The 27681-nt window shown below is 40.9% G+C and overlaps 1 protein-coding gene across 2 annotated transcripts in view; it reads left to right on the forward strand.

The window, feature by feature from the left end:
• NUMB (NUMB endocytic adaptor protein) overlaps positions 1 to 27681 on the forward strand; it is a 137707-nt gene that overhangs the window by 78915 nt on the left and 31111 nt on the right. For both annotated transcript variants that reach the window (XM_065403575.1, XM_065403576.1), the window contains exons 2-3: positions 564 to 706; positions 21968 to 22042. In XM_065403575.1, the coding sequence (XP_065259647.1) occupies positions 581 to 706; positions 21968 to 22042 (201 nt within the window). In that variant the 5' untranslated portion in view covers positions 564 to 580. The remainder of the gene's footprint in view (positions 1 to 563; positions 707 to 21967; positions 22043 to 27681) is intronic.

The raw sequence follows: 27681 nt of genomic DNA on the forward strand, positions 1-27681 counted from the left end.
GTAGTTCAGTGTCTAATAGTTTTACTTGGAAAGCAAAAATGTCAACTGTGAATTTTTCTCCATATAAGTTTAATATGGTGCTCTTTTCAAATTGCTTTTGAAACGAGCTTTCAAAGCCCCTCAGCTCACATATTTGGACGCACAGTCCCCATGCTTCCTGGGGGCCACCCCTTGATCTAAAGAGGCATGTGCAAGTGTCACCTGGCTTGGTTTTGTTTGCATTCTAAAACCGCCTGATCAAAAGGGAGACTTCATTTTGGAGGTGTCTAGAAATTTCAGGATGGAAGGGGGCTGTCAAGCTGGTTCCTGCTAGATTACCATTACTTTACCCCATCTGATGTTGCTGTTGGCTAGTTGAGCATAATACCCTTCTACAAGCAGAGCCTTCTCAGATCCCATCTCTAGCTGGCTCCTTGTTTACTAAGCCGCTTTCCTTTGAGAGACTTCCATCTGTTTCTGTAGAAGCACAGATTCTCCACATAATAGCATATAGTGATATTGGTGGCCTAAACTGTAGAAGAACTTAATTTTGATACCTGCTGAAATATATTTTTCTTCTCTAGGACGTGAAAACTGAGAAATGAACAAACTACGGCAGAGTTTTAGGAGAAAGAAAGATGTTTACGTCCCAGAGGCTAGTAGGCCGCACCAATGGCAGACAGATGAAGAAGGGGTTCGCACTGGAAAATGCAGCTTTCCCGTTAAGGTAAGAGTTTGTGCCTTTATCTCATTCTAGTGATTCATGCCATGCATTACTAGGCAACATTTTTCTGGCAAGCGTAAGTCACTGAGGTCCTTATTACATATTGACCTTTTTCATGGTCAACCCTCTTCGTGTGATTAGATGCAGTCTTTTAAAAAGAATCGTAAAACAAATGCTTTGGAAAATGGCTTGCTCAGGAGTTTTCTGTACTGATATTACCCGAGTGAAAGAAGTCTTCTAGTTGGGCAGGGAAATAATATGCTTGCTTTTATTCCCTGGCTGAATACAAGTGTCTGCAAACCTTGTTGATTGGTTTGGCAGAATTCTATTTTTACTTTTTTATAATTTCAATGGACAGTATTGGTTTTAAAATTTCCAGTTGCACAAATTATGGGTTTAAAACTTCTTATTTTTATTTATTTTAAACTTTCGTGGGAAATCCTGGGGGGGGGAGGGGAGGACAGACAGTTTAATAACAGATGTTGAGATTCAAAGAGTTAAAGCTGTATAATGGTTAAAACAGATTATCAACATTGCATGTCAAAATATGCAAAATAAATATCATTAAATCAACCTCTTAAGTTCTCAAACATAGTTTTTCTTTTAGCCTATATGTAAATTTTTTTGATAGGAAATATTTTTTCATTGATTGCAATGGTACACACAAACCAATGTTTACTGACATTTAACAATAAAAATCTAATTCTTCCAAGCGTACCTGTAGGCTGTTCAGGAAAGTATTATGTTTTATTTAAAAAAAATTTAATGGAGGCATCAGTAGGGACTCAAATGTTAAGACTGAACTGTGGGTTGCACTTACAGCAATACTAAATCCCTCTTTGACACTTACTGAGTGAATTTAGCCTCCAAATTTAGTATTAACTCTTCATTACTGTTGTGGCAGGTATTACATAGTCTTTCAAGTTCTTGGTGTGTGAGCAGATGTTCAGTCTTGGGAAGACATGCTGCTATATGTTTAGATTGTATGCACAGCGACTTAATGAGTGGATCAAGTATATAAATATTTAAAATTGGAATTAACCTTTTTGAACCCTCAGAACAAGTACTGTAAATACAGTCTACCTGAGGATTCTAAGCAGATTTTACTTCTATCCCTTCTTTTCTCACTCCCTTTACTGGTCCCTACTTTTCCTTGACTGAGGTGTATTCTCAGTTCTTGGCTTTTTCTCCTTCTTACCTGTCTCATGCTTTGAAATACTTAGTTTGGTGGGTTTCTTTTCTAGTGTTCAGTCAGCCTCATATGCCACCTCTGCCTACCTGACTGTTCCTAGGCTGAACAAGTTGGGTAGGCCAGGATATGCAGGTGCTTCATGATACAGGGGAGGCTGGGATGGTTAGGATGACTTGCAAGCAGATTTCCTGCTTCTACCCTACCTCGAGAGAGAGGGTTTCTGACCACCACTAGGAACATTGCTCTTAGGGTATGTCTGTACTGCAGTAAAAGACCCGTGGCAGCGATGCTGAACCCAGGTCAACTGACTTGGATTCAGGCTGCGGGGCTAAAAAATAGCAGTGTAGACATTTTGTCCCAGACTCTGAAGCCCCATGAGGGGAGAGGTCTCAGGCTTGGGCTTGGGGGCCCTTCCTCCTCTCAGGATTTCTGAGCCCCGGCCCCAGCCCAAGCCCAAATGTGTATACTGCAATTTTCAGCCCCGTGAACCCCAGTCAGTCTTTTTGTTGCAATGGATCTTTTATTGCAGTATAGACATACCCTGAGTCGCTCCACAGTAATCTCTAGAAACTGGTCAGCTTCTAAGGTGTTGGACACCGAAGGATTACATGCCAGTACACAGAAAGGAAAATGACATTTTAAAGGCTCCTTTCAGAGACACAGGGCGTTATTCAGGTGTTTTCTGCTACTTTAAAACTGTAATATATAGTATCCCCAAATACTGAGGCTTCTGAAGCATGTGCATGTTAGCTATTTGTTAAGTTTTTCTATGTAAATGCTGTGTTTTAGCCTTCGACTAGAAGGGAGAGGCTGTCGTAAATAGAATACGCATGATTTAAAGTTTTGATAAGATATTGTAAGAGGCTAGGTATAAAAGCTAGAATGTCTCCTAACTTCTAGTCTGTTGGGCATCTGGATTAACTCAAAGTGAAACTGCTTCTGTGATCGCTACATGTTGCACTGGCATGAATAGCTTCTCACATGTCATAAGTGTTATGCTACAAGTTAAGATCTTCAGTTGTAGTGGCAGATGTTTGTTTCATAGAATTGTAGGATGCACCTATCTTTGGGCATGTGTTCCCAAAGATTAAAAACAATGCAACAGTAAATGAGTATGCTCTGGTAAAAAGGTAAGCAAATAAATGATTCTTTACATCATGTACTGTTGCTGGAGCTTTATCAAAGCCGTGTTTTCCTGATCTATGCTGTAACTAACTTGTAGAATTGAATTGGTTTTGGTGGTCCTATTGGAAAAATGACTGATAAAAAATACTACTTGTGCAGGTAGGTTCCCCTGTGCAGGCTTACTTGGCTCCACTGATGTATAATGGAGTTCATATTTAAATTCAGATTTAAGATGAGAAGTTGAATTCTAATTGCAGACGTTAACCAGACCTATTGATGATGGCAGCAAATTGCTCTGATTGTGTCTCAGTACACTATGCATTTAGATGGGCAGTAATGGGAAATAGTTTATTAGCTTTGGGATGTAAAGTGGATGGTAACCAGTATTTAACAGATACAGGCAGGAAGTATGCCATTATGAGCAAACAAGATAAACCAAATTTGAAATACTTAGTTTGGTGGGTGGAACTATATTTTGTTCTTTAGAGGAATATAACCTTGCCCTGTTGAAGGAGTGCATCCTGTCAGACAATTCTTGGGGACTGTTCAATAATACACTATACTTCAGGAAAGCGTGCTGTTGTGTATGAGTTTATATCTAAATGGGTGTTCCTGCTTCCTGATGAACATCAGTGGAGAACAAAACATTTAAAATTGACTTTTTTCCAAAGATCCCAACAGTCTGATACACTGTGAAAATAGAAACAAGACCTTCCATTTCAATAACCCATAAGTGGATGTTGCAGAGAGAGATAGCATTTGTGTTAAAGTGTTCTTATGCTGTGGAGACAATACTGCTGCCTCAGTCTGCCATCAGCTTTTGTTTTGAGATGCCCAACAGGTTACTGAACAGTTAAGTGATGGATTCAGAGTCTTAAAAGGATTAGGCTTATTTTACTAGTCTAATTGGCAGACAGCTGAGAATCATCCATGTAATGTTACAACAGGCTGTAAGATATCCTGTGCTGAAGTAAAACATACACTTAGAACTTGAAGCTATATGGAGCTTAGTATTTTTAAAATATTATTACTAAACAATTATTTAACCTATATCACTGAGCTCTATTTTGGGAATGGGCCTATTGCTAGCATAAAGGCTAACTAAAAGCAATTAAAGTGTTTGGTATATGTCTACCTTTTCTTTGTAAAGGGGATGAAATGTAGAGATTGAGGAGGGGTAAGATGTAGCTATCAGGCGCTGCTTTTTTTACTTAATGTTAGTGTGGTGGTCTGCTTACTTTGCAGACATTTTTGCTCTGGAATGGGGAACTACATAGAGGAAAATAGAAAATTTAAGAGCACTATTGGCGTTCTCTGAACCCTCTTGTAAATGTTGTAGTCAGATTTAAAATTCTTAAATCTGTAGTTAATTGCAACTACACTAGTCTTTTTTCCTAAAACTTCTGCAATTGCAGAAGATCGAAGCTGCTGTTGGCTTTTATCACTGTTCACCTTGTTCAGAGCAAGTCTAGGCAATGTGATGGTAAAGAGAAGATTGGTGGCAGCTGGCACCTTAGCTACACTAAAGCTCCCACCATTGCTATCTCTGCCCTTGTGGGTAAGGGAAAGGAGGCAGTTTGAGATTGAGAAGGGGAACAGATAAATAGAATGGAGATGGGATGTTGAATGACTTGACATTATTACTTTCTATGGATTATTTTGGTGAGAAATGCAGTCCAGCAACCTTACATAAGAACAGCCATACTGGATCAGACCAATGGTCTATCCAATCCAGTATCCTGTGGCCTATGCCAGGTGCTTCAGAGAGAATGAACAGAACAGGTAATCATCAAGTGATCCATTCCCAGCTTCTGGCAAACAGAAGCTAGGGACACTTCAGAGCATAGTTTTGCATCCCTGCCAATCCTGGTTAATAGCCATTGATGGACCTATCCTCCATGAACTGACCTAGTTCTTTTTTAAAACCTGTTATAGTCTTGGCCTTCACAACATCTTCTGGCAAAGAGTTCCACAGGTTGACTCTGTGTTGTGTGAAGAAATACTTCCTTTTGTTTGTTTTAAACCTGCTGTCTATTAATTTCATTTGGTGACCCTAGTTTTTGTGTTACAGGAAGGAACAAATAACACTTGCTTATTTATTTTCTCGACACCAGTCATGATTTTATGGACCTCTGTCATATCCCCCCATTAGTTGTCTCTTTTCCAAGCTAAAAAGTCCCAGTCTTGTAAATCTCTCCTCATATGGAAGATGTTCCATACCCCTAATAATTTTGGTTGCCTTTTTCCGTATCTTTTCCAATTCCAATACATCTTTTTTGAGACGGGGCAACTAGATCTGCACACAGTATTCAAGATGTGGGCATACCATAGATTTATGTAGAGGCAATATGATATTTTCTGTCTTATCTATCCCTTTCCTAACGATTCCCAAAATTTGTTAGCTTTTTTGACTATCCACAATGACTCCAAGCTCTCTTTCTTGAATGCTAACAGCTAATTTAGATGCCATCATTTTATATGTATGGTTGGGATTGTTTTCCAATATGCATTACTTTGTATTTATCAATATTGAATTCCATCTGCCATTTTGTTACCCAGTCACCCAGGGACTTAACTCAAACTTAACTAAGTGTGCTTTTTTTGTGAGGAATGTTCCAGATTTGTAATATTTATAATCACAGGTATAGTCTTCAGTATTGACATATATTATCCCCTATCTGCATGTATAAGTTTTCCACACTTATAAGTAGGGCTCCGTGATTTCTGCAGCAGCCCAAGCAGCTGTCCCTGGTGCCAGCCACTCAGGCGGCCGCTCAGGCAGTCCCGCAGCCAGCCACACCAACTGCTGCTCTGGCGGCCCCTAGCAGCTGGTCCTGTGGACTGCCCGAGCAGCAGCTGATGCGGCTGGCTCCGGGGACTGCCTGAGCAGCGGTCCCGGGGGCGGCGGGAGCAGCCTCAGCTCAGTGGTTCCTGGCAGCGGTCCCAGGGTGGACAGAGCAGCAGAGGGCCGTCCAGGGCTCCGCCCCCTGGCAGCGGCCAGAGCGGTGGCGGCGGGCCCCCTGGCAGCGGCCGTAGTGGTGGTGGCTGAGGCCCACCTTGCGCCCCCCCCCCCCAGCAGCTGGGTCCCCTGTGTCCCCCTCCCGTCTCCTCTTCCCCCCCCCCCAAAAAAAAAGATTAAATCGGGTATTTATGGCATAAGTCAGTGGTTCTCAAACTTTTTTTTTTTTTTTTTTTGTGGACCACTTGAAAATTGCTGAGGATCTTTCCAAATGTTGTTTGTGCCGTTAGCTAACTATTGTAAAGCGCTTTGGATAAAAGCGCTATATAAAAAACCCCTTAAGAATAAACGTTTTTTTGTTCTACAAATAAAAGCATACAACTCATCTTTTAATATCAGTAGTCTTAACTTTCTAATGTGATGGATGTGCCCCGATGACCCCCCGAGCTGGGTCTTGGAAGGAGGGGGGTCTCTCCTCTCCCCCACCGCAGCAGCCCCCGAGCTGAAGGGAGGTATCTTCCCCCACCACAGCAGCCACAGAGTTGAGGCTGGGAAGGAGGGCCGTCTCTCCTTGGCAGCCGCAGACCTGGAGCTGGGGAAAATCACCTCTTTCTCTGGCCACCGCAGCCCTACACATTCCAAATTCCCCCCATCCCTCTTCTCAGCCCACTGCTCCCTCCCACCTACCCCTTATCTCCTCTCTCCCCCCCTTCCTTCCCAAGGCCACCACCTCACCTCACATGTGCATCTTCTCCTGGGTCCAGGCACCTGGTTAGTAGAGCCATGCCTGCATGGCTCCACTAATTAGGTGGGTGGCCCTTCATTCTCTAGTGTGCAGCCGCCCAGGCAGGCACCTTAGAGGGAACTATCCGTGGACCACCTGAATGGAGCTCGCAGACCACTGGTGGTCCACGGACCACAGTTTGAGAACCTCTGGTATTAGTCATGGACAGGTCATGGGTGTGATTTTTTTGGTTTTGTTTGTTTCTTGCCCATAACCTGTCAATGACTTTTACTAAAAATATCCGTGATTAAATCATAACCTTACTTATAAGCACAGTGGTAGGGAACATAGTTAAGGGCAAGGATTTGGGTAGGGCTATAAGTGACCATGGGGTTGAAGAGCAGCATTAATTATATGTTCTTCCAGAAACAATCTTAAGTGGCCAGAACATAAATGTTTTAAGAAGATATAATCTCAAGACTCTGGATCTGCTCATTTGGGACTGTAACAATTAAAACTGTACTAATATTCACACTATTGATTGGAGTGGCTTTAGATCCAGAGATGAATATAAAACTGAATTCCATTGAAAGTACTAATCTATTACCTTTTAGGTGTATTTGTTTTTGGAAATGGATTTTTATGCTTATAGGCCTGGTCCACACTAACCCCCAACTTCGAAGTAAGATACGCAACTTCAGGTACGTTAATAACGTATCTGAAGTCGAAGTACCTTAGTTCGAACTTACCGAAGGTCCAGACGCGGCAGGCAGGCTCCCCCGTCGACTCCGTGTACTCCTCTCGCGGAGCAGGAGTACCAGCGTCGACGGCGAGCACTTCCGGGATCGACTTATCGCGTCTAGACAAGACGCGATAAATCGATCCCAGAAGATCGATTGCTTACCGCCGGACCTGGAGGTAAGTATAGACGTACCCATAGTGTGAAGATATACTTTTGTGAACAGGGCTAGAAATATTTTTGGAAGAAGAGATAAGAAAAATATCCTTTCTCCATATCTCAGAGAATGCAAAACATTCTACATAATTACATTAATCAAGGACCAAACTATTTCAATAAAATGCAGAAAAACACATTATCAGTATTTCATCCTGTCTTTAGGAATTTAATTAAAGTTTGATACACAACTCCTAATCACCTTTAAAGTGAAAGTCTTTGGATTAGTGGCTACGCAAGAAAGCACATTCAGGTTTTATAGTTTGGGGAGGTGATGCCCACAGAGAATCCCATGTAAAACAATATTTAAAAAGATTGTTCTTGAAGTGAAGGCAGATTGGTCCTGCTGGCATTCATTAACAGGTTTCTAAAGAATGGCTCACACAAGTATTGCCTTTGTAAATTGTCAGGGGATAACAAGCAAATACTTACTGCATGAGTCTGTTGTTCAGATGGGTTTATCATATATAATCACACTCTTGAGCTCTTGTATTTCAAGGAAGTTGAACATATAGACAGACTAGCTCAGTTGACAGAGGATCTATCTGGAAGAATGACTCTGCTGATTAGGCCTCAGCTGGAATATTGTGTCCATTTCTGGGCGCCACATTTTCAGGAAAGAGGTGGACAAATTGGAGAAAGTCAAGAGAAGAGCAACAAAAATGATTAAAGGTCAAGAAAACATGACCTATGAAGGAAGATTGGGGAAAAAATGGGTTTGTTTAGTCTGGAGAAGAGAAGACTAGGGGGCGGGAGGGCATAACAGTTTAAGTACATAAAAGGTTGTCACAAGGAGGAGGGAGAAAAATTGTTCTCTTTAAACACTGAGGCTAGGAGAAGAAGCAATGGGCTTAAATTGCAGCAAGGGCGGTTTAGGTTGGACATTAGGAAAAACTTCCTAACTGTCTAGATGTTTAAGCACTGGAATAAATTGCCTAGGGAGGTTGTCCCATCACTGGAGATTTTTAAGAGCAGGTTAGACAAACACCTGTCAGGGATGGTCTAGATAATACTTAGTCCTGCCTTGAGTGCGGGGGACTGGTCTAGATGACCTTTCGAGGTCCCTTCCAGTTCTATGAACATCTTTGCCTTTTAGTAACCCAATAGGCCCATCTGCAAAATTTGTTCATAGGAATCTGTAAAGCTATCTCCTTCAGCAGGTAATGGAACTATTAGAGAGGCTCAATTCTGTGGACCTATTTCTTTCTACCTCTGGCTCTGGTGGAATGTTCAAGGAAAATAGAAAGACCAAAAAAGTTATAATTATCATAGCTCCACATTGGGCCCAAGAGAGCATGGTGCTGCATGTGCTTGGGGTGGATGTCCACTGAGGGCAAGGTAGTCCTTCCTGTTCAGAAGGACATGTTGTCACAGTGTGACCTCTGTTCCCAAATGAAAGGCCCCTGGGGGGAGGGTGGGTGCGTGAGTGGTATTATGGTAGTGGACAGAGTAACTGAGCACAGTACTGTCAAGATTATTAAAATTGAAAGGCTGACTTTCAATTTGTTTACTTTGTACACTTAAGTGTTATAATTAACTGAGTATATTATAATACAGAAAAGTCTACCACCTCTAGTCAGGGATCAAGGCTCCATTGTGCCAGATGTTCAGACAAACGTGACTTTCAGACTGAGTATCTCCTTAGACACACAGCCTTAACATCCTACTAATATTTTTTGGAATGGAATAGTCATTTGATTCATAGACCTCTTTAAAGTCCCTTAATACTAAATTCACATGCTGTTATAGCTGTTGGAAGTCTGTGTGCCAAGGTGTGCAAAACTTCCCCCTACAGAGGTGGCTGTTCTGTAGGAGGGGAAGGGAAATGGGAAAGGTACAACGGGAATGCTATGTTGCAACAGTGAAGCTAACCTTTGAGCAGAGAAAAAACTGCCAGACATATGCAGTGTACCAGGGTGAGAGACACTCACTTCACGTGTGACTCACTTCTCGTTAGTTTAAAATGTAGACGTGTAGTAGTTTAAAAAAAAAAAAAAAAAACCCTCTAATTTAGTGATAAAATTGATAAAATGTATTCTTATATACATACTCCATAAATTTATATCCATTACAAAATGTGAAATTAATTTACATATGCACATTTAAAAACAGGCTTTCATGCTGCAGACGCTACCTCACAGAATTTGCAGCAGTTTTCTGTTTCAGTGACTAAAGTATTCAACATCATGGCTTTTTTTTCTTTCTGAAATGCCTTTTCTAAGGTCTTTCTGGGTAAGTAGTTTTTATTCATACAAGTGCACTTTGGAGTAACTTGTCTGTGAAATTTATATCAGAAAAATTAGGTCATTTCCCTCCCTACATAAATAAACATATCAGATTTTTGCAAGTTCTTAGTGCTTTTATCCAATTGGATGTGTCAAACAGGACAGTAATAAGTGATTTCCTATTTGTAAATCTAGAATGCTCACCAGCCTGATATATCGGGGTTTAATCCATCGTTTTTACTATAGCCTTTTCTGTGGTGAGACTCGTTTCTGATTTTAACACACCTAAGAAGGCTTTTGGTTGCTCTTACTCCAAGAGCAATTACAGGGAAGTGTTCAGATTCTAGAGTCTTCAAATGGAATACAGGATATATTCACCAGCAAGGTCCAAGTGAAAGAAACATGCAAAACTTTTGCAAATTTGTATAAAAGTGAGAGCAGAATGGTTTTACATTCTGACATTGGATCCTATACTGCTAGTGTCAAATGACTTAAGCTTTCCATCAATATTTGATTTTCCACATAGTGTTGATGACAACTTACACATTTTCTAATTACATTTGTATCATTAATATATCAGAATTTTCAGAATAAATTTTTTTCTTTAGCTTTCTAACTAGCCCTCAATTTAGTGGAAACTGGATGAAATTTTATTGTTTTATGCTCAGTGATCCCTAAAACAGGGAGGGAGGAAAGAAGGATGGACTGCATGAGTTTTACACTGAGATCTTAAGTTGACCATTTACACTACTGCTATCCCCATACAGCAGTGGGCACCAACCCGTTGATCGCGATCGACTGGTCGATCCTGGAGCCTGTGCCAGTCTATTGTGATCTCCGGGCCGCGAAAAGTCCGGGGGCGCAGCAGTGCTCAGGCAGGCTGCCTGCCTGCCCTGGCCCCACGCTGCTCTCGGAAGTGGCTGGCTGCTGGCATGTCTCTGCGGACCCCGGGGGGAGGGGAAGTGGGGGGGCCGGCAGCTCCGCGTGCTGCACTGTCCCCACAGCTCAATTGGACGGTTCCTGGCCAATGGGAGCTGCAGGGATGGTGCTTGCGGGCACAGGCAGTGCACGGAGACCCGCTGCCTCCTCCGCACCTCCCTGGTCTGCTGAGATGTGCCAGCAGCCAGCCGCTTCTAGGAGTGGCATGGGGCCAGGGCAGGCAGGCAGGCAGCCTTCCTGAGCCCTGCTACACCGCCAACCGGGAGCCGCCTGTGGTAAGCACCTCCCAGCCAGAGCCTTCACCTCGCACCCCCTCCTGCACCCCCTGCCCCAGCCCGGAGCCCCCTACTGCACCAAACTTTCTCCCAGAGCCCTCACCCCAACACTCTGCCCCAGCCTGGAGCCCCCTCCTGCACCCAAACTCCCTCCCAGAGCTTGCACCCCTCACTCCTGCACCCCAACCTCCTGCCCCAGGCTCAGCCAATTCCCACAGTTGAGAATGTTACACTGATTTGTGACAATCCCTGAAGGATTTTGGATCTATAAACCATAAATGACACTAGTGAGTGGGGCGGGGCCCCACGGAAGGGGTGGGGTAGATCCTGGGTTGATGTTAAATTTAAAAAGTGATCTTGTGCATAAAAAGGTTGGAGACCACTGCCATACAGTAACATAGATTTCTTTGATTATTATAGTATTATAAACATATCAGATACAAAGCTATTCATATCTACTGTGCACAGACCTTTAACTGTGAATCCACAGTCATGGCGGTGACCCATCCAAATGCCACCGAAGCTTCCTCTGTACCTAATTTGCCTGCAACAATTTCATTGGTTGTAATGACTCAGTGGTATGGGATACCAGTCACATGTCAGAGTTTTCATTGGCTAATTACTTGGCCAACCTGTCTTTGCTCTTCGTAGTCTCCATGGCTACATGTAATTTGGACATTGATGCCTAGAAGGCTACACATGGCACTGCTAGCTTGGCTCTCCTGGGCACTAAGGTACCACTACTGGGAAAGCTGAAGTAGGAGCACAGGGAAAGTCCATAGAGCAAAGAGCTATTGGGACTCTGGGATAGAGCTCTCCTGCCCCCTTTCAGATAATGCCAGTCTCTCCAGTGTAATCTTCTAAACCTGTAAATCCGTGGTCTCCAACCTTTTTAAGCCCAAGATCACTTTTTGAATTTAAGGGCAACCCAGGATCTACTTCACCCTGCCTTGCCCCACTCACTCCATCCCTCCCCCTCCATCGCTCACTCCCCCACCCTCACTCATTTTCACCGGCCTGGGGTAGGGGATTGGGGTTCAGGAGTGGGTGCGGGCTCTGGGCTGGGGCCGAGGGGTTCGCAGTGTGGGAGGGGGCTCTGGGTTGAGCCTGGGGCAGGGGGTTGGGATACAGCCACACTGGCCACTGCTGGAGTAGTTCTGCAGCCGCTGCTCTGGCGGCCATGGGTATCTGGCCTTGGACTGCCTGAGCAGCGGTCCCGGGGCGGCCGGGGTGTCGCTGACACCCCCCCCAGGGCTCCCCCCTGGCGACCGCTGGCCCACTGGAATCCACATTCCCTCCCCGCAGCACCCATCCTAAAATTCAATCGGGTATTTATGGTATAAGTCATGGACAGGTCACAGGCAAGAAATAAAAACTCGCAGTCCGTGACCTGTCCATGACTTTTACTAAAAATACCCATGATTAAATCATAGCCTTACTTATATGGCCCCAGTGGGCTTGACATCAGTAGCAAATCAGCCACTGTCCTCATGTTCCTGTATTCCCTTCAACTACCATTTAACCCTCTTCCTGTTTTCTCCTTTCCTCATTCTTGTCTTTAATTTGCATCCTGAAATCTTATTGGTTAAAATGCCTTAATATAAAAATATCTCAAAAAAAAATGTTGAATCAGTTTATTCGATGCCTTTTTAAGAAAGAATTAGTCTTGAATATGACTTTGCTCATCTAGCTCAGAAGTGTAGACTACTCTGCACAAATACACAGACCACCAAATGTAAATAACTTAATGTGCATTGATTTATATTATGACCCTTAGTGCTAATTGCTATTTTAAATAAAATCAGTCTGAAATATTAGTAGCAAGTTGAGCTGCGTGCTAGCAATGTATAGGACATTCTGGAACATGGAAGCATTAAACTCTGCAACAACATGTGGGAATGGCATTGTATTAAAAATAATAAAGCAAAGGTTAATGTTCAAGTGTGACATAATGTCTTAATTATGTTTCATATAAGCACTACTTTGCATTCCTATTAAAGGAGTAAATGACTATCTTCTCATTCTCTGATGTCAGCAGTGACTTATAACCACTCCTAAGAACAAGCACAGCAGCAAGGAAATATTAAATTTTAAAAAGGCCACAGCAATTACCATTTGAAAATTAATACGAGGAAACCGTGTTAAGGCTATGGAAAAGAACTTGAAAGCCATATAAATAAATTTATGGAAAAGTGGTCACAACCGTTAAAGTGAGTCTCATTATCCATTGTGTTCCTTCTCTTTGGCCTATCACCAGAACACAGTCTCAGATTTTGTTTAAAATTGTTGTCCAGGTAACCTTTTAAAGATATTGGGCATGAAAAAGATTTGTTGCTCATATTTTAAAAATTCTCTTGTTTTGATCACACCCTATTTACAAAACAGCTTATTTGAGATTTTAAATAGAGAGTTTATATGAAAGGTCATTGCATTTTTAGTGCACAGAATGAGATCCAGTATCACTAACATCAAAAGTCATGAGTTCAGGCCCCCCAAAATCATAACTTTTTAAAATCGAGATTCTTTTTATATTGGCCTTTTGGTTTTTGAGCTTTTAGGTTATCCTGGAGTCATGCTTTCAAGCCTTTCTCTGTAACCAGGAGAGCTAGAAACTTACTTTCTTAAATGAAAGCTGAGACTCTTGCCTCATCACAAGATTCCAGGAGCTGAGGGCTTTAAGGGGAGAAAAAAACCTGAATAGAAACTCATGATAAAATTGTGAGAGCTGGCAACACTTGATATGTTGAAAATCATATTTTAAAGTTAGCCTATGCTGAATTAGGTATCTCAGAATGTCACTAAGAGTCAAGTGCTTGGGAGCATGCAGAGTTTATAAGATCTGCAAGTTATGGTGGGACTTGGTGGTTTTCTTCTCTACACCCAAATTATTTTTTCCTTTCTAGATGTTGGACTTCCCAAGTGAAACTGATCTGTTCTTCTTCAAGTGCTTGTTCATTTTCCATTCCATGTTAGGTGTGTGCGCGATGTGTGCAAGGTCGCCAGAGATTTTTCTCTCCATGATATCCATTGGGCCGGCTCTAGCGCCCTCTGGTGCTGTGCGCTCATGTGCCTTTATAAGGGGCCTGGCCAGCCTAACACACTGTTCCTTTTTACTGCCTGTAAAAACAGCTTATCTTGCCTCGGCAAGGCATTCATCAGTAGTTCTTGTTGTTCTTGCTTTCTTTCCAAGTTTCATTCCCTTCAGTTTTTCTTTGGGTAGTAGTGTAAATAGTTGGACCCTCACATTTGTTTAGAGGGACATCCTCTGCCCCTGGGGCCGGGCATGCCCTGGTCTCCAGGCTTCAAATTCTGTGCCTCCTATGGCAAGCCCATGCTAGTGAGTGACCCACATTCCTTCTGTCTGGGGGAAGCTCATGTGTGAGAGCGTTGCCAGATCTGCCACCAGTTCAAGCCTCATTTGGAAAAAGGACACAGAGGCTAGACTAAGGTTCATCCTGATGGAAGCTGCACTCAGACCATCGTCGGAGTCAAACCAGTCAGCCACGGCACAGGGTACCTCGGCATCTGTGCGGAGTTCTCCTCTGGTGGCATGTGTCTTTCTGCACTGTTCCCCTTCACCGGTGCCAAGGAAGAAGCACAAAAAGCAATGGTCCAAGAGGGGATGTTCCCTGGATCCAAGGAAGGACACGGGGAGTGCAGCGAGGTGCAACCTGTCGGGCCACTTCTCTTTTTTTATAGTGCAAATATTTATAATCAAAAATATAAAGTGAGCAGCGTACACTTTGTATTCTTGTTGTAATTGAAATCAATATATTTGAAAATGTAGAAAAATATCCAAAAATATTTAAATAAATGGTATTCTATTGTTTGTGCGATTAATTGCGACTATTTTTTTAATCTCGTGATTAATCGCAATTATTTTTTTAATTGTTTGACGGCCCTAGTCAAATCACTGAAGAACGTAGAGTACAATCACCCATTCATCATGTGCTTTGTTGACTACTTTAAAGTGTGATACTGTCCGACACAAGCATCTTTGTAGGGTGCTGGCAGACATGAGGATTTAAAGCCTCTTATTGGAAGTCACTACCACCAAGAGATCATGGTGCGAATGGCAGTGGTCACAGTGAGTGGTTTTGCACTGGGCTGTATGAGAGACAAGGGTGTATTTTGTCCCAGGCGCCTTTACCATAGACACAGAATTTATTATGAGACAAGTCTTCAAAGGTTTTGACAGAGTGGAAGGAGCTGGGATATCCATTGATGAACATGTCTTAACTGACCTCAGATAACGTGATGAAACGATGCTCTTTGCTACAACCACCAATGCAATGCAACAAATATTGGAGTCTGTGTAAAAACAGTTAGTGAGGAATATGGACTATTCCTGAACATGATTGAAAACAAAATGCATGCATGTTGACCTGACTAACAAAAACAGGATGCAAGCAGACATCACAATTAATGGACAAGCTGTAGAGGCAGTAATTAATTTAATTATCCGAGATCATATATATCCAATCGAGACAGTCCCAAAGAATTCAGAAACTAGAAAACTAGGGCGGACTCACTCAGCTATAGCCTTCCTTAAAGTGTGGAGAAACCATGGCATCTCAAAATCTACAAACCTATGACTTTTTTCCTTAGTGATTTATGGATGGGAATTGTGGGAAGTTAAAACTGAAGTTTTTGAAACGTGGTGCTGGCGAAGACTTGCATATATCCTGGATGTGGAAAAAAGACTAGGATATATTATTGGAGAGAAGTAGTTGATGTTGGAATTTGACAGACTCAAACTGTGTACACTTTGGTCATACTAGGTGTAGAGAATGGAATCACTATTCCTTCCATTACTTTCTCAAGGTTGAGGGTCATGGAAGTATGGGACAAACAGCCAGGAGATGGATTGATGGTGTTTGGCAGATCACTGGAAGGTCAGCTATTGAGTGGTGGAAATTAGTGATGGATTGTGAAGGCTTCCAAAAATTCTGCTGTGATGTCACCAATATTCAGACCTGAATAAATGGATTTATTTATGGAAAAAGCTAAGGACTTATAGCACTGGCTTGAGCCTGCTACGTTGCAAATGGATGGGCTTTGCAATCATCTTGGTTCTGATTTGCAATCCGCCTGCCATTCCATCCCCAGGCCTCTTCCAAGTGGAGACTTCAGAAGTGGTGGGTATGATGTGCTCGATGGGAGAAGTAGGATGGTATCCCCAATATCTCATGCAGGTAGCAGTTTACTATACTTCATATCCTACCCCGCATATTCCCTTCTTGAAAGCATCCCCCAACCTTTAAAGAGTTTAAGCCTCACATTTTTCACATTGAAGGCATAGACTGACCCAGTTTGACTTGCCCCAGCATTATCTAAAATCTTGGGGAGAAACTCTACTTAACCTGATACCGCTGTACTCTTCTTCACCTATGATGCAGGCCAAGGTTTAAATCTTGTTCTCTAGAGTGGAAGAGTCAGGGTAATAACTTGCTCCATCATCCATACCATAAAGATTGGTTTCTGAAAATGTTCAGATACACTGGTTAAAATAAAATTATTTTGATGACCGGTTATTAGGACAACCTTCAGTGGTATCTGTGATGTTGCACCCCATAATGCTTTATAGAAATATGCTTATGAATGTAAATATGACATAACTGGAATGTTTTATGCTACATATGCCATGTAACATATCTCTGCAAAGGTTATGATCTACTGAATATATTCATACTATTTGTATGCACGTATCATTTTTGTATTCAAAGTTATGAATATTGGCTGTGTACTTGTTTGATTTTTAAGTAGCCTCAGTGAAACATTTGGTCAGTTTCTTGAGGAAAAGACTATTCTCAGTAAGTGCCCAATCAAGAAACACTTAAGATGATAATAGACTTTGATAGATGCCAATCCACATCTGAGCTTTCCTGGGAACTCCATCTTGTAGAGGGGATTCTATACAGGGGGAGGAAGGGATTTCCACCCACAAGAGAGAAACTATATAAAGCCCTGGGATACCCCTCCATTTTGTCTTCAGCTGGCTCAAGAGGTAGCCTCTCCACCCCCAAAGGATACCTGAGAGAAACTGGAACAAAGGACAGTAACCACAGGGGTGTGAGTGATTGCTGGACCCAGACTAGAAGGAGGCTAGTCTGTAAAAGAAGCTTACTGGAACATCTCTGAGGGTGTAATTCATCTGTAATCACTTTCTTACTGTATTAGGCTTAGACTTGCATGTTTTATTATTTTGTTTGGTAATTTACTTTGTTCTGTCTGTTATTACTTGGAACCACTTAAATCCTACTTTTTGTATTCAATAAAATCACTTTTTACTTATTTATTAACCCAGAGTATGTATTAATACCTGGGGGGCGGCCAAACAGTTGTGAATATCTCTCTATCAGTGTTATAGAGGGCGAACAATTTGAGTTTACCCTGTATAAGCTTTATACAAGATAAAACGGATTTATTTGGGCTTTGGACCCCATTGAGAGTTGGGTATCTGAGTGCTGGAGACAGGAGCACTTCTTAAGCTGTTTTCAATTAAGCTTGCAGCTTTTGGGGGACGTAGTTCAGACCTGGGTCTGTGTTTGTAGCAGGCTAGCGTGTCTGGCACAACCAGGCAGGGTTCTGAAGTCCCAAGCTGCCTGGGAAAATGAGCTTAGAGGTAGTCTCAGCACATCAGGTGACAGTTCCCAAGGGGGTTTCTGTGGTCTAACCCGTCACAGTATCATCTTAGGAACCTGTATTATACACAACATACTGTTTGAACTGGGCTCTGTCTACAGGGATTTTAGCTTCCTATAAAGGCATGGTCGGTGAAATCCTGGTGTAAAAGTGAAATCTGTTGAGCATCTTAAGCGTGCAAGTTGGTGATAGTGTGGTATAATTCATTCCTGGTTTTGGTTGCCCTGCAAGCTAAATGGAAATATGTTCAATACTGTATTCTTACTATTTACATACTATTGGGAAAAAATCCAGCTTTTTGCAGAGAGGTTAGAGATGCCATGATCCTTGTATCAATGACTGCCTTTCACCAATGAATTTGCTGCTTCCCTACTGTCTTTCAAAAAAAAAAAAAAATCTTTCACCCTGTGTAGACTTTGGTATGAAGAAGACATGTACCTGTTTTGTACAAAAGCACATTAAGCTTTTGCCACCAACACTGTTTTTGAGTTCCTGAAGGCTTTTAATGTCAGTGGAACATTGTTGTATGTCTGTAAAATACCATGCAGACCTATTGTGCTGTGTAACGAAGAACAAGTCCCTGCCAAAGGACTTGACAATCTAAACTGAATGTTTCTCCCTCCTTTGTGTGTTTCCCAGAATGGTCATTTTTGGGGACAATGAAAGATTATGCAGAGGACTATTGGACTTCTTCCAGTTTTGTAGACTCTTGTGTGGCCCCCTGAATTTAGTTGGTTCTAACACAATATATTGCTGCAATGCCAACAGAACTTCAGTGAATTCTGTTGCCTTTCACCCAACAATGCTGAACTCTATAGATTAACTTTGCTTCATAAATTTTAGGGAACAGACCACGTCTTAACCCAGTGGTTCTCAAACTTTTATACTGGTGACCCCTTTCACATAGCAAGCCTCTGAATGCGACCCCCCCCCCTTATAAAGTAAAAACACTTTTATATATTTAACACCATTATAAATGCTGGAGGCAAAGCAGGGTTTGGGGTGGAGGCTGAGAGCTCGCGACGCCCCATGTAATAATCTCGTGACCCCCTGAGGGGTCCCGACCCCCAGTTTGAGAACCCCTGTCTGAACCTAATTAGCAGTTTGTTTCATCAGAATGTGAAATACAGGTCTGCAGAACCATAATTGTTGCTTCATTAGTAGGTGTATCTGGCCATTTCTGTTAACATTTCAAATGTAAGATCAGACAGGAAGGTAAACTTTGTTTTTCAGATCTAAAGTCGATTTCTCTTTCCCCTCCCCCTCTTTCCCCCCCCCCCCCCCCCCGTCTTCAGTTCTGTTAGATGCTGGGAATTGTAAAGGTGTACCTTCCAAGTTTCTGGAAGCAAAATTGAAGCCTTATGATTGCATGATAGCCTAAATCAGGTGATATGTAAAGTAATTTGTAGCATTGGTTAAGTCGTATGCCTCTCCTCTGAGCTGGAGGTGAATGCCACATTTTAAGAGTTGGAAATAAGGTTTCTAAAGATGAATGAATGGAGAGAACCAGCTGCTACTGTTCAGTTGGAAACTGTTTTCTTCAAGGCTGAGCTAACAAGACAATAGCTACGTTGTTGAAAGTTCTTTGCAGACAGATTTTTAAAAAACTTGTTCTGTAGAACACAACAAAGACTGCAGATTTTTTTTTTTAATTTCACTTGTAACATTCATCGTTGAAGTCAATAGCTGCTATATTTTGGCTTCTGTCAAAATGATAGGATGAAAATAATACACTTTGTGTCTTTCATCTAAGGATCTCAAAGTTCAAGTGTAGAAAAAGTGCATTCTCTGTCCCTTCCCCAGTACATTCGGGGGAAGGCACAGCTGTGTGATTTCTCTTTTTTTATAATTCATTGATGACTGATGTCGAATGAAGTCTGGATTGTGCTCTTCTGGAGTGGGCAGATGCAGTTGATATGTAATAATGTCCCATTCATTGATGTGAAAGTGCTGTTGAAAACTGCTGCTGAAACTCGTGTTCAAAACAGCAGCAACAGAGCTGTCTTAAATAAAATCCTGGTGAAAATCAGAACATGTGACTTCTCAAGGAGAGGTTTGGCAGTATTTTGGAAAATGGCTGTCTTTTTTGTAGTGGGACATGAGGCAATGTTTATCCTACTCAACTTCTCTTCTTTCTGGGCAAGGGGCAAGTTGCCAAGTACAGGGACTGAATTGTCTGGATCTATGTAGATGGAAACATTCTGCCTACACTAGTGTAAATGAGATGCACAAATAGTTCCAAGATTTTTTGAGCTATTCTGTATCCATAAGTCCAGCTTGGACATTTCCTTGGAAATAATATATTGGCCAAAATCCATGGATATGTGATGTGGTTTTACTAACTCAACTCTGATACCATGTTGGCATATTTTTGATCCTGGCTATGCTGACTTCTAAGTAGAACAGAAATAGTTTCTAATCTTGCTTACAAAGATTGATTACACCCTAACCTATTTTTAACCCAGTTTGGTCAGTCAAATTACAAAATTCAGATCATAATTCTCCATTGTTGCAGCTCCACCAGTCTTAGAAAACATGAAAGCAAAGTATAGAAGGGCTCAGGCATTTTTACTATTGTCATACAAGTCATGATTAAGTTGGAAGCTCAGTCTGTATATAGCTGCAATACAAAACTGTGCCTGGAAGCATGCATTTATAACTACGAAAAATGTATTGTAATGGCTATTTGAATGCATTCTTAAAGAAATATAATCATATTTAAGTAATTAAACTTCCTGTTCTAGTTAGGGAGTTTTATGAATGCAGGGCACTTCTCCCTTCTTGGATAAGTTTCCACAAAGGCCAAGTGAGGAGCATAATTGTAGTAGTGCCATCTGTAAGGGATTGTCTACACTTAAAAGGTTGCAGAGACACAGCTGCACCGCTGTAGTGCTTCAGTGAAGATGCTACTTATGCTGATGAGAGAGCTTCTCCTGTTGGTGTAGGTAATCCACCTCCCTGAGAGGCAGTAGCTATGTCGACGGGAGAAGCACTTCTGTTGATGTAGCACCATCTGTACCGGAGGTTAGATTGGTATAACTGTCGCTTAGGGATATGGATTTTCCACATCCCTGAGCAACATAGTTATATCGACAATAAGTTACTAGTGGAGACAAAGCCTCAATGATCAAAAATCTCAAGTTGGGTGTGGGATTGGCATAAAAACTAGATTTTAAAAAATGTATTCTTTGTCTTCTGGCTTTTGAATTTCTTGGGTTGCATTTTTCATTCATTTTCCCACATTCTCCTCAACCATAAGGATTAATATTTTTTTTTTAATGAAAGCTGAGATTCCTGCCTAATCAGATACCTTCAGGAGCTGGGGCTTTAAAAACGCCAAATGTCATGAGTTGACAACACTGTTTGGGTCACTCTAAAGTTAAGTCTTTAATAGTTTCACAACATCTACAGCGTGGTATTTCGGCAAGGAGAAATCTTGAGGAACTTGTAGTACTAGATTAAAATAATTCTGATGTCCAGTTTAACAAATTTTAAAGTATTTAGTTTTTAAATATAAATTTTCCTCCGAGTTGAATGTATTATGGTTTTCATTTCTTAATGCCCTGTGAAATGGCAAACTCCTTAATTTCTGATTGTGTAGCTCAACGGCTGACTTCTATCTTGTGTTATGCAAAAAATTCTACAACTGAAAGTTTTAAAGATACCTTGCAATAAAATATTAAATGGTGGGAATGGATTGCTGAAGTGAAAGATATGGTAACCTGTGTTAACAGTATCATACAGCATTCCCACATTCTTTGCTGGTTAAGACTTTTAGGTTTGGTTACTGAAGTAAACTTAAGTCTCATCTCATATTGGGGGCTTTCTCTAAACATTTTAATTATGTTGCAATGGCAGTACGAGGTCTTAAAGTACTCTAATCACTGGTAGGAAGAACATAAGGGGTAGGGCTCTTTACCAGAGTGCAAGTGTCTTTCTGAGATGGTTTGAGGTTAGTAAATGTTTGCCTTCTTGGTGCTGGGTCACCTTAAAAGTGCTATCCAGTACCATGTATAGGCCTGAGAGACACAAAAAGCCACTTATGCACCTGATCACTAATTCCTGTGCCTTATACAGTAGGAATGCAAATCTCAACTCACCCAGTATTTTGTGTCCAGCATCTCATCTAGATTGGTATGGGTTGGAGGTGAGAGTGGCTTTTTGTAAGCATGTAAGTATTCAGAGGGGCTGCCATGAAGTCTAACTTTTTTCTCTTTCCTTGCAGTACTTGGGTCATGTGGAAGTGGATGAATCCAGAGGAATGCATGTCTGTGAAGATGCTGTGAAGAGATTGAAATCTGTATGTATATCCGTTTCATTAAAATGTTGGCTCATTGGCTGTGAATGTTATGCCAAGATGTTGCTGATTCTGCAATAGCATTCCAGTTTCAAGTTGTGCACTTTTCACCTTATGTAAGAAAACAAGTTGGATCATTTACAAGACCCGCTGCATATGATTATAGAGGCACATGTTAATCTGGGAGTGGGAAGGGAGAGAGTTAAGTTTATTCTTCCTAGTTGTAGTAGCTAGTAGATATTTTCAAAGAAGGGTTAGATAAAGAAAAATGGAGACAACAGTGACCCGTACTGAATTGTTGTCCATAAGAGATTTTATTTTACTGGTATTGATTAGATATGAGGAATGGTCTCTCCCTCTGGAGTCTGCCACTTACCAGTACTATTACACCCCTTAAACAGGGGACTTAATCCACTCTTTATTACACACAGCACTACTGTGTGATTTGGGCTCTTCTTTCCTGTGCAAAATAGACTAGTAGCATTACTTCATGCATGCCAAGCTTGGATCTGCTCAAAATGGCCTAAAAGATTACCTGGTTGTGATGTAAGTATGGTGGGCTGCTCTTAGTTTGGCTTCTATAGACATTTGTTCCTGTGAACAGCACTTGTTCAAATGCTTTCTACTCCTGCATCTCACTTTAGGAGGCCTGGTCTACACTGGGGTGTGGGGGGGAGGAATTGATCTAAGTTACGCAACTTCAGCTACGTGAATAACGTAGTTGAAGTCGACGTATTTAGACCTATTCACCGCGGTGAGTCGACTGCTGCTGCTCCCCTGTCGACTCCGCCTACACCTCTCGCGGCGGTAGAGTACAGGAGTCGACGGGAGAGCGCTCGGGGATCGATTTATCGTGTCTAGACTAGACGCGATAAATCGCCCCCCGCTGGATCGATCGCTGCCCGCCGATTCGGCGGGTAGTGTAGACATACCCGGAGATTGTGTCATCTATATTCTGTACTGTTGTTGCCACAAAATCCTGCGAAAGTAATGAAGTCCAGTCAGTCGGTTTGTTATCAAGGAATCAGGCTCCAAAAATCATAAAATCATAAAATATCTGGGTTGGAAGGAACCTCAGGAGACCATCTAGTCCAACCCCCTGCTCAAAGCAGGACCAATCCCCAGATAGTTTCTTGCCCCAGATCCCTAAGTGGCCCCCTCAAGGATTGAACTCACAACCCTGGGTTTAGCAGGCCAATGCTCAAACCACTGAGCTGTCTGCCCCCCAATCTTGAAGGTTAGGAGGGAAAATAAGTCACCACAGGAATAATCCTAACTGTGATGGATACAGAACTCCAGTCCCTTTTATCATTTCCCCTGTACATCTTGGCTGTATAAGCTCTTCAGTGAAGCAGTTCGTGGAGCTTATGTTCAGTAGTGCAGCAAAATTACTTAAAGTAGGTGTTGTTGCTGCACCTTTGCAAATTTAAGGCTGCCAGACTTCATTTTTAGTGAGTCACGTGGTTTCTCACTTGTGTTTCTTCTCTGCTAGCACACATAACAGAGGGTTGTTTTAGATTTCCTTTTCCTCCTCATGTTACGCTATAAAGTTTCTGAACTGACTTCAGTGCTTTGATTAAACTTCATCTTAAATCTTTTCTTTCATTTCTGCCCCAGCCAATTTATAGGAACAGGTTAAAGCCACACCCCATCTGTTCTTATTCAGTGTAGCAGTGATTGGTTGCTATTTGTGCTAACAGGGTTACAGATGATGATGTAAATGAGGCACTTTGTCCTTTATCAGATTTAGTTTTTTATGTAGTTAAAAACACAAATATAGACTGACCGCACAATCAAGCTGCATTCATTTTTGTCCTATCCTGTTCTATATAGGTTCTTATACTTCCCTCATTGATGTAGTGTCTACGCTCCTTCTGTTAGTATATTAAGTGACATGACTAACATCTGTTGGGTAGCTTATTCTTTTACTTATCCTCTCCCGAGGGGGAGAATTGTGTGCAGAATGGAGTATTCTGTTCTGGTAGTTTTTAAAAAAACCTGAAGCCCAAAAGCCAGTTAAGTATGGCTAATCTTACAACTAGTGAAATATGTACCCATTAAAAGTTCTTAAAGCACAGCGCATACTATTTCTTTGGAATCCATACAAGAGCAGATATCTGATTTAGCTTGCTTGAACTACCAATTCATATACCAAACTTAAATTGAGAATAAAAGTTAAAAGTTTACCTGCTTTTCCTGTGGACAGCTAAATATATTCCTTGTAAATAGTTTAATTACCTGAATAGCCTGATAGATTATTTTAAATTGTGGACAAGTTTCCAAACTTAAAGCAGCATTCAAGGTGGAGATAGCTTTTCTGCTTGTAAGAATCTAAAGGAGATATTTGAATGATTTATTGTGAGGCTGATACAGAAAGTATGACAACGGCACATGCCTGTTCCAGTTGCTGTCTTCATAGTCCTATCTGCCCGCTTGGAACCTGAGAAACGGACATAAAATTCTCAGCCATGCTACCTACTGTAAGACTACTGAGCCTACTTTTGGCAGGGATTTTTTTAATGGTGAAACTCCATGAAATTGAAGTTCATTTGGAGTTTGTCATTAAAATTTAAGATACTATCATTTGGGTTTTATTTTTGGAATATTTCCCTCTAATGTTTTAGGAATCAGATTATTTGAAGCTCTTTACTTTTTTTTAAGGCTCTTGTGTGTGTCTGCCATGTGCAAGATTACTAAAATACAAGGCTTTTTTCCGGCAGTACCATTTTGGCATCCAACAATGGAATTCATCCTTGAGGGATTCTTGCTTTCATCCTAAATTGGTAAATTGAGCTGCTCATCTTCTGCCCTAAAACTAAATATAACAGTTTGGGCTGCAATCTTCTGACTTCGTTTAGGGAATGTCTGACCTTGAGAAGCTTTACTTCCCATATGGTTACAATGCCCTTAAATCTATGTTGCCTGTTCTGATTTTATGCCACTCTGACTTTTTTTTCTTTCAGCGAGTGTATTATTTTCTCAAAATCCAGTCAATAGGAAGAATGGACATAGGATATATCTAGTTACAAGCAGGAGGGAATAGGTGATAGCAGTCTAGAGCTGTCAAAACACTTGCTTGTCTGGTAGCTCATCAAGTAGTTATACTTATTTTTTCTATCTATATTTATTTTAATAGTGTGGGATTTTTCCAAATTCCAGTTTTCTGGACTGGAATCAATAGAATCTAGCAAATACATTATGGATTGTCTTCTATCTCTTAGGCCTGCCTCATCAGCCCAAACAAAATTTTATGGGATCCTTCAGGAAGAGTGTAAAAGAAGGAATCTCATTGAGAAAATAACTTTTTAATCTTTCTCATTGTCCTCCTAAAAAAATAAATACAAATTGACTTCTCCAACACATTGGTGGGAAATGTCCCTTGATTTTTAGAGGGTTTTGTTGTCACCTACTGGTTGATTGTAGCATATTGACCAGTATATCTTGCAGAACTAAATTCACAGGTCTGACTTTTCATTGCAGTAGAATAGCTTCAAAGAGCCACTCCAGCTATTTTAAAAAAAAGTCTGTGGATAGAGACCCTGCTAACCCTGATATCTGCACTGTGCCAAACATTTAGTTTGACTGATAAGTGATAACTCCTTCATTTTGAAACTTGAATACATGAGGAATGTGTCACATCAAAGATCCCAGTATAAATACAGTGCAGGATTAATCTTGCATGGGTGAGGTCATGGCCTATGAGATGATTGCACTCAGAGAATGAATCTGAAGTGTTGCTTAAAACTGCACTTGGATGCAGAAATAGACTGCATCTAAAAATATGATTATAATTTCTATCTCCGTCCCATGAGTAGTCAACAAGATGTACTGTAGCCAGAAAAAGATAAAAGCAGTACTATAGCATTGTTTGCCTGTCAGATAAGATTGAGTGGTACTTAACTAAAAATGTACTTTCATGTTCTGATGTTGGAAGTTTAGAAAAATATATTTGAAGAAAAAAATTCAAAGTGAGCACTGTGTAGATTTGTAAAAGAAATTTCTGTAACTGTAGCATATTCTATTACTGCAAGTTAACAGAGTCAGGATGCTAATTGTACTTACAATGTCTCCCCGGTAGAATAGACACTTAGAGTACATTAGAATTTCATTGCTTTGAAGCCCTTTGTCCTATTTTGATGCAGTGGCACAACAATCTTGTTTGTAGTTAAGGGGTCATTACATCCATTTGTCATCTTATTAATATTCTTCTTGATGTGAACAATGGGGCTTGCGCTTTTCTATTGGTTGGCTGCATTACCAGTTGGATTTAAATTGCACATATATTAGTGTTGTGATACTCAGACACTATATATGTATTTTTTGAAACCTCTTTACTGTCAATTAAAGAAATGTATATTGAAAATTGCAAAATCATTAACTTCATGCAGGATTTAAACCTACAGGTCTGTTGTATGTGACTCCTGTGCAAGGAGGCAGTACAAAGACAAGACTGTACTTTCTTGTCTCGTGTCATATCTGTTTTGGTTTTAAGTTGCTTTAGTGTGTACTACCAGTTTCTAACTTGTCATTTTTTTAAAAAAATGATGCATTTCTTTTAATATATGTTCTTGTTTTAGCAGGTAAAAGAAACGTAATTTAATTGTTTTTAAAACATACATTAGTTATCTCTAAACTATTAACTCTTAGTGCTGTTTAAAAAACATTTTGCATGTTGTCTTTCCATTAACTTTTTCCTGGGGTGTTCAAAGAAAAATTCATGTTTAACAAGTGCTTTGCTGAGAGCAAAATTAATGATTAACCATCCCTGTAAAAATGAGGTCGCTTCTGGTGAATCTGTTTAGCTTTTGCTACATCTTTTAAAAGCTGTTACTTAGTTTAATACAATAGATTTTACTCAACTTGGCAGCAGCATCCAGCCCCTTCTTATTAGGTACACCACAGTGTGATTAATTCATTAGTTCCCCAACTAATATTCAGTATGTCCTGTCCAAGTAGAGGAGTTTTTGCTTTTAAAAAAAAATCTTTCTTTGGAGCCTCTCTGCTGATATAAAACTTATGTAAGAACATCTCTAAGTTTAAAGAATTTATGTATGTTTAGATAGTAAACATGAAATAATTACATCTGAAAGGAATTACAGGCTGAGAATGAAGGGTAGGTGGGGAGAAGTCAGGAAATGCAAGGTTAAGATTGATGGTCCCTTCTCCCTTTTGAGTTTCCTGGCTTTGCTTTCCTGGTGTCACAACCTTAGTTTTGTTTAAATATAGAATTTTGTGTTTTAACAATCAGTTTGAATCTCAGGATATGTATAAACATGCAGATCTTTAGTATAAAAAGGCTTAACTATTGGAACATTGGTATAGATGGTGTCTTAAACTGCAGTGGGGAATGAGATGAGATTTTTCCCTGCCGTGGGTAGAGATATCCTCTGCTGGTTACTGCTATACCATTAGATTGTTTCCAACAGGATGGCTTACAATCTTTCATTGGCAGAGAGATGCGCTGGATTATCTCTAACTTGAATAATTCTATGACATTATGGCATAGTGTGCCACCTCTGCAAATACTTTGGAGGGATAGCAAAGGCAGCATCATGCTCTTTAGGAGCCTGCCATTAATTATTGAATGGACATGCATATAGACATGGGGTATGAGTGAGCAGGTGTTTGGGTTCTAACTCAAG

The sequence above is a fragment of the Emys orbicularis genome, chromosome 4 (genome assembly GCF_028017835.1).
Source record: "Emys orbicularis isolate rEmyOrb1 chromosome 4, rEmyOrb1.hap1, whole genome shotgun sequence".
Lineage (NCBI taxonomy): Eukaryota > Metazoa > Chordata > Testudines > Emydidae > Emys > Emys orbicularis.